A 7,844-nucleotide genomic window follows, 5' to 3' on the forward strand; every position below is an offset into this window, starting at 1 on the left:
ATTTCACAACACGCTGCCAATTTTCTTTTTCCACAGCCAAGTCCGCACTAGTCCTGACAAGGCCCCAAAAAGCCGACACAGCAAAGCCCTCGGACACTTACGGTCGCTTCTGAAGCCGTTTGCCCGGAAACCTAAACTCACGGCTCACGTCGTGTTTCGGCAAGAAGGAGAGAAGAAAAAAAAAAAAGTCACCTTTTTCTTCCATGCGTTCTCAGCATGGTGGAGCTGGGTGAAGCGATCGGCCAGCGACGTCTGAATCACTTCCGACGGTTTGGGCTTCTTTGACCATTCCCTCTTTTCGCCGTCCCCGGCGCTGAACTCGGCGAGTCTGAAACCGGAGGACAAAACGCAGAAAAGTCCAATTGCGATTGGTCTCAACATTATTTCTCATCATGACGTGCCGTTTCCTCAATGATGATCGGCATCCGTTTGGGCCGCAGTGAGCAAATATGGTGACGCCCAAACGGTTTGGGCCAAGGAGGCCCAACCGCCGTCCGCACGGCGTGCGCCTCCTTTTCCTAAACAAGCTGCGGAGGGGCACCAAAGCTCCAGGCAGACGCGCAGACCGCCGCATGAAACCGGCGCTGAGAAGCGAGCGTCAACGATTTTTCAGAGCCCAAACTGGAGACCCGCCGCTACTCGACGCGTCACACGAGCCGACGGGTAAACCGTCCGAGGCGTCAATATTGAGCGGCGTGTCTGGAAATGCCCTTTTGGGTGGCGTCAGGTGAACACGCTGTACATTACGAGGAAGATTCCGGCACCTCTGTTTGGTGGAGGAGCCCTGGCTTCCGTCCAAGCTGTCCGCCTCCTCGGTGTCCTCCGACACCGACGACGTCGCGTCCAGGCTCTCGTCCGGCGAGGGGCTGCGCATGTCCTCCGAGCCGCCGAGGTCGCCCCCGTCCGCGACGTCGTCCGGAAACGAGTCGTCGTCGTCTCGCTCGCGTTCCTCCTCGTCGGCATCTTCCTCCGAGTCCGGCCGATCGCGATCCTCCGCGTCTTGGCTCTCGGGGCCACCGAGCGCGATGCCGCTCTGTGGGAGCGGCGCTCCCTCGCTTTGGTCGGACTCCACGCTGGTGGAGCGGCTTTTCTTCAGGATTCCCTTGATGCCTTTTGGCCCGGAGTCCTGGCGCTGCAGCGAGGGCGTCTGCAGAAAACAACACCCTTTTTACAGCCGGACGCTGAGGGAACAGTCAACAAAAAGCGGCAACAATGGAGTCTCTCTCTCTCTCTCTCCGCTTCAGTAACTCAAGAGTTTCTGGGTTAGTAGGTTATATGAGAGAGGTGCCGGCACAGGATGGAAGGGGGGGTTAGGCGGGGGTGCCTGACAGTGACGTGGGATTACGACAGACCCACGGCTGCAGCGCAAATTTTGAAGCATTCTTTTTCAGATGGGATTTTACAATCTGAATTCTATTTCTTGTTTTTTTTTAGATATAGAGCAAAAACCAAAAAAAGGAATGTCATCTGACGTCTGTGCTGCTGCTGCTCAAGCGAGCGTTTGGGGGAGCTTTCGGCCTAACGCCCGCCAAATCTGTCTGACGTTTTGAATTGAGCGACTGCAACAAGGAACTTTTCCCCGATATTCAAGTCAATAGCGTGTACAATCTTTATGGTGTTCGTCTTCAGAGCGAACGTCAACGGGGCGCGACACGCGGCTTGAAGCAAGCACGCCGCGCCTCTAATTTGGAGAACCGGTCGAACGGGTCCTCTCGTCAGCTTTCCCAAAGTGAGGTGACACGAGAATTTCCCAGTGGTTGACAGATAACACGAATGAAGAAGTGAATAGGTTGAATTGGATGTGGAAAGCGCGTTATTGAAAGAGGGTCTCTTGATCGCAAAATCACAGCGTGCCTTTTCCACACATGAACCACAACCGCATGCTGCATCGAGTCCAAAGAAGCCCGTTGCAGACGCGCCATTCGTTCGGATGCGTCAGCCGGACGCTAACGACTCCGTGCTTGGAAAAACAAGATGCAACCGCTGATAGGACGTGAGCGCAGCGGACGTCCCGCTGGAGTTCAGAGGTCACGAGTTAGGCGGCGCGCACGGCACGGCATTGCGCATGAGCGGCCTCCGGGTTCAAAGGGGGAATGCTGGCCGGAAGACGAAGGGTGCCGCGAGGCTCCGTTTGAAGAGTCGCGCGCCTCCCGTCCACGCAACCAATGACGCCGTCCGTGTCGATCCATCAATTGGAAACGCAAACCGCCGAGGTCCCGGGGAAGAAAAGCACGCGCCGAGACACGGGCGCCGCGTGCAAGGCTTCAAAGAAAACGCCGGAAAACCCACCCTGGTTTCTTCGCGCCGCTCCTTCAACGAAGGCACCTCAACGGCGTCTTCCTCTTCCATTTCTTGGCTGTGGAGAGACGCAAGCCGCAGAAAAGACGTGAGCTCTCGCGTGACCCGCTTCAATGGAAACATTGCTGCCGAGACATGACGACGCATCGGAAAAGACTGCAAAGGGGGGCCGCGGGGTGGGCAGGGAGCTTCGGCCCCCTTTTCTGCTATCGCAGCATCTGTTATGTGTTATTCGGTTCCAAGGCTTACAGAAATTCCTCAACCTACTTCGCTAATGAATCACCCGACGCACCGCAGGAACGGCAACGGGCACTCGTCAATGTCGGCGCGGGACCGGGATGACTGTAAACAGTCCTAATGAGGACAAGAACGCCAGAGCGAAGCCTGGCACGCGGCCCGGCGCCGACACGTCCCGTTGGAGCGTTTTGGAATTCCGCTATTCCGCGAGTCGTAAAAGAGAAGTTGGTGGCGGGACCGGGGGAAAGTTGCCGGAACTACAACGCAAAACGCGGCTGTCGTTCAACTGGAGCAAAACAGCCCAAAAGTCACCATCAAAACGAGAGCGGTCGTGAGGGGGGGAGAGAGAGCGAGAAAAAAAAAAGGGGGGGGGGGGGTCAATGGAGCGTACGCTTACTGACTGCCGTTGTCTTGGATGACGGTTCGAAAAGTATTTCAGAAAAGGTTTTCGAATAGCAAACAACTCCATCAATTGCTCGCGCGGAAATCCTTGCGTAGTTGCGTTTGGAGCAAAGTTGGAGTTCAAACTGGACAAAAAGAGAAGAATTAGCCGTGAACCTTGCCACGGACACGCGCGGCGCACAGGCGGCAGCGATCGAAGCCGCCGCTCGGTTTCTTGGCGGAGGTCCAGGCACTCTGGTTATTTGCTCTTGACGGAGCACTCGATGGCCTGGAATGACCTCCGTTATCTATTTGCCCGGTCCAGAGTTTGTGTGCTCTTTGATTTCAAAGCGAGCGGCTTTATTTATATTTATTTTATTTTTTTAATTTGTCCCGCAAATGTAGGTCTCGTAGCATCCACGCAAACTCTCCCACAGGCTCAACAATCTTTGTCATCTTTACCGGCTCGGGGTTTCCTCTCCATCGCCGTCGTCGACCCGGTGACGCCTCACTCGGCCGTGGCTTGCGTCCCGCTGATCCTTTGGGACGAAAGACACAAAAGGAAGCGTGAGAAGCCTGCACTGGCCGCTCTGAATGGCGGACGGCAGCTGTGAAAACGCAACACCCCCACCCCCTAAAAGAAGGAAGGAGACTTCAAGCGAGGGCCCCGCCCTTCGGTCTCAGCCAGGTAGCGGGTCGGCCCCGCTGATCAGAGTTCAAAGGGCGCCCCGGGCAAAGGGATTTCGCAGCCAGATAAAGCCGCGCCGGCGCACTTTGGTTTCCGTTGTTATTTCCGTTTCCGGTCGCACGTTGCGCCCGAGGGACGCTCGGACGTGAAGTGAGAAACGTCAGTTTGTGGACCGAGGCGCTCGGGCGATCCGGCGCGGAGGTGCGGCCCTCCGGATCTTGACCGGGCTCTCCCAAACTCGCTCCAAATTCAAAAAGCGTCTCGTCAAACGCGCCTTTGCCGGCCGCCGACGCATCGAGTGTTTTCCTTCCGTTTCCGATGACCCGTAGGTGACAGATGATGTCGCGGCCGGTCGCAACGACAGGACAGGAGAGGAGAGACTGACGACAGCCTTCGGGTTTCCATCCGGCTTCACTTGGCCAAGCTTGGCCCTGCTCCCGGTCGGCCGAGGGCAAACTAGAAGTGGCATCTCCATCCGACGCCGCTTTGGAAACAGGAGCAGCCTGGGAAAAATCTCCAAAAGGTCCTCTTCTTTTTGCGTGCAGAGTTTGGTCCGCAAATGTCCACAGAGCTCCAGAAGTGGATTTCCCCCACCGCAGCGTCCTGAACCTCCACGGTCTGTTTTAGCGCCTCGTGACTTGGGCCGAGTGCGCAACCAGGTGCGGGACGGCTTGGAATGGCTCGATTTGCTCTCAACGGAGCCGTCTCGGGTTGCGGCGGAAAAGACCGTCAGGAAAATCAGCTCGCCAATTGCAAATAAGTCTTGCCGTTAACTCGCGCTCATTCTTTTCACGTTTGCTTGATTGTCCTTTACTCCACTCGATTCACACAAAGTGCGCAACATGGAACAAAAAAAAAAAAGTGGCACTGTGTTCACACGCTGTAAATAAATAAACAAAAAAAAAATGTGCTTACCTTTCGAGACATCTCGGCGGTGTAAGTCGGCCTGTCCCAAGTCTTGCGGTCAACTGAAAGAAATCACAGCGAGAGGGCGTTTCACGTTTGGACGGCACGTTCTTGTTCAAGTCCCACGTCTTGGGCCGAGGCAGGCCGACCGGGCGTCTCAGGTGGACGTCCCCAATTTGGTTGACAAGCGGAGCTGGCCGAGACCGAACAGACTCTCCATAGAACGGCGCGTGACCTCACGTTGGAGCCGAGCAGTGCCAAAACACCTTTTCGCAACCGCGTCGACGTATCGAGCGCGTTTGACCCAGGCAGAAGGAAGTCGAGCTGCAAAACGGGGAGAACACAAACGTCGCGTTCTTCTTACCCTTGGACTCGTCCGTGTCATCGGCGCCCAGATGCCTAGGGGGGAGAGAGAGAGAGAGAGAGAGCAAGAAGGCACATGAGCTCCCTCAAGTGATGACAGACCATGAGGCAGCAGTCCAAACTGCACCCCCCCCAAAAAAACAAACAAACAAAAAAAAAAAAACAGCAGACCATCCACAAAGATTTTTGTCTGACTGAAGCTAGCGTCGGTCTTGATGCAACGGGCGTCGTTAAATATGGATGCAGACGGCAGCTGCCTGTGGGGTGGCAGCAGTGATGTAACAGGAGGAGGGGCCAGAGGCGCCCTGCTTTGAATACAATCACGCGTCGTGGTGGTTGGTGGCGGCGGGCAGCTGGGCGGGGTCAGAGGTCACCGAGGAAAGACCGCTCGGGCTTGGCGTGGGGACAAAAAGGCCGAGAAAAACAGACCTTCTCCAAATAATGTTTGGGCAGACAAGCCCCTTTTGATACGTATGGAAAAAGAAAAGGAAAATCAAAGCATGTGATCGTGATGAAGGATTTCAGCCGCAGCCACTGGCGACATAACAACAATAAAGGGGGGGGGGGGTGGAAGGACCAAGTGAGGAAAGCTAAACATTCCATTCAGGGTGAGTGAGTCATCCATCAAGCACTTTCATTTCACTGGCTCCCTCTTGTCCTGTTTCAGATGATGTCACCCAAGGTGGAAAGCCGTGCGAGGAAAGCGGGCCAACAGTCGCCGAGAAAAAGCGCGCAGCGGGAGTTTCAGGAGGACTTTGGAGGAACGGCTTCTCTTCTGTCCTTGTTATTTTTGACCCGAGCGACAATGCGTCAACACCCAAAAAAAAACCCCATCACTTAAACACGCCAGACTGATCATGACGTGACACTACGAGAACAAAACCAAACGTGAGTACGACCATTTTGGACTTCAATAGCTGCCTCGGGTGACATCCCGCCGCACCGTGGCGGTGCACTCGGGCAGCTCGCACGTAGCAAACGTGCGGTACATTTAAGAAGCTCCAAATATATCGCGGAGCATCATGCAAATGCCCAATTTTAGACAAGAGCGAGTTGCGCGCGTGTTGTGTGGCGCTGCACATAGAAGGACGGCTGTTTGGTGCCGATAAAGCTGTGAACTGACAAGTTTGGATGATCGCTGGGGTAACGGAGCTCCTGTTTCCTCGGTGCTATTTTGGTCGCGCGGGCCCGCAAACATCTCGCCATACAAGGGCCAGTAATTACGCGCATGGCTGTCATCACGCGAGTGAACTCGGGGGGGGCATCGCTCCACTCAATTCGATCGGGCCAAAAAGTTGAACGCTGACCAAAAGTGAATTGCGCCCAAGTGCAGCGTATCCTTCTTCCTTCCAACAGATGTGCCGCTCACATAGGTGTGGCTTCACACGAAGCGCAGCTGAGGAAATAGTCCCCGTGTGAGAATCCTTTCCTGACTAGCATTTACTGTAACCGCTTCGTGTCGGGACCCATCTTTCTCGGATTAAGAAGAAAAAAAAAAACAACAAAACCAAACTCGGCGGCTCATCAATCACGCTTCTCCTAATATCGGGCTTGATTAACCAGCAGGCATGAAGACTTGGCAGACTTGTAGTGCCACTCTCCCGGCAAGCCCCAAATGATGTCTCAACACTTCTTTTTTTTTTTCTTTTTTCCATCCAGAACAGACAAGTCGGGCTATGCGTGCATTGCGGAATCCGCGATTGCGGCTCAAAGACCCGCGGGGCCGTGACTCAACACGTTTCACTCCATCCAACGCGACCGCTCGGAAAAATCTTTCAAGTCGGGACTCCTCAGGGGACATCCGAGTCCAACGGGAGGAGCTTCTCGCATGCGCGTACAGGAAAACGCGGCGCGGCAAAATAAATAACGCTCCCAGCGCATGGCCACTTTAGGAAATGTGAGCAGATGTGTTTACGCCGAGGCTTAACCGTTGCGCAACGTCGCATTTTGCCGGGACCCGGCAAGGCGCCCGGGCAAATGCGGAGGCACGTTGAGCAATCACCTGAAATCATGACCACCCACTCTTGGCAGATCGCTGCGTTATTGCGGGCAACGTCTGCTCTGCTCCATTCCTCATTCAACTTTTGGGAAACGCCACACAAACAAGTCTTGAAACGATTGCCAAAGAGCAACGTTTCCACTTTTGCGTCGACTCATTCGCTGCTGTGGACATCTCTTGTGTTGGTCAACTGGAACGTTGGCCACCAACAACGTTTGCGTTTGGCAAGCACCCCCGCCGACGGTTGGCGATGCAAGCTCATCACTCTGCTTTGGAATCAAGATCAGCACGGCTTTTGAGAAGAAGAGCCAAATTAGGGGGCCAATGTCAGCGTGCCATTTGATCCAAAAAGTATTTTGCATCAACCCCAGGCCGGTGACAAAAGAAACTAACTCACCTCATATCGGTTGACGTCTCGATGGAAGGCTGAACTTCTGTGTCAGAAGTCACGCGAGTGCCCCGCTTCAGGAAAGCGCTTTTCTCCATCCCGCAATCCGCTTCGATATCGACTTGACTCTTGGGGCCTCTCCTGGCGTACGTTTGCTCCGACCCGCCGTCCTCCCATTTTTCCTTCTCCTTGGCTGCCGTTTCGGAGGAATCCGCAATTTTCCTCTCCCGACTGCGGACGTACTTGGAGGCGAATTCGTCAGGGGCGCCGTAGCGCTCGGCCAGCTCCCGCCTCCGCTCGGCTTTGTAGCGGGCGATCCGTTCGGCTTTGGTCTCCGGGGCGGAGCTCCGTAAGGTGTCGATGGCGTCCATTTGGCGCTTGGATGACGACGACGATGAAGGTCAGGCAGCGGATGCCAAGACGGCGATTGCTGATTCACCAAATCAGTCGGAAGCCACGTCTCACTCCATCAAAATGACAGCGCTGCAAAAAAATGAGAGACATCAATTATCCGAGCGGGCTTTGAACATGTGTCGCTCAAAGACTCAAGTCAAACGTTGATCAAAAACGTTTGACTTTTTTTG

General features: G+C 54.9%; 1 protein-coding gene across 4 annotated transcripts in view; it reads right to left on the reverse strand.

The window, feature by feature from the left end:
• The window catches only part of LOC109523890 (supervillin-like), a 24,999-nt gene that overhangs the window by 9,828 nt on the left and 7,327 nt on the right, over positions 1-7,844 (reverse strand). For all 4 annotated transcript variants that reach the window (XM_019883343.1, XM_019883341.1, XM_019883340.1 and 1 more), the window contains 7 exons: positions 7,270-7,743; positions 4,875-4,909; positions 4,520-4,572; positions 3,379-3,455; positions 2,290-2,356; positions 765-1,147; positions 193-328 (listed from right to left, as the gene is read on the reverse strand). In XM_019883343.1, the coding sequence (XP_019738902.1) occupies positions 193-328; positions 765-1,147; positions 2,290-2,356; positions 3,379-3,455; positions 4,520-4,572; positions 4,875-4,909; positions 7,270-7,631 (1,113 nt within the window). In that variant the 5' untranslated portion in view covers positions 7,632-7,743. The remainder of the gene's footprint in view (positions 1-192; positions 329-764; positions 1,148-2,289; positions 2,357-3,378; positions 3,456-4,519; positions 4,573-4,874; positions 4,910-7,269; positions 7,744-7,844) is intronic.

The sequence above is a fragment of the Hippocampus comes genome, unplaced genomic scaffold (genome assembly GCF_001891065.2).
Source record: "Hippocampus comes isolate QL1 unplaced genomic scaffold, H_comes_QL1_v1.1 scaffold367, whole genome shotgun sequence".
In the NCBI taxonomy this organism is placed as follows: Eukaryota; Metazoa; Chordata; class Actinopteri; order Syngnathiformes; family Syngnathidae; genus Hippocampus; species Hippocampus comes.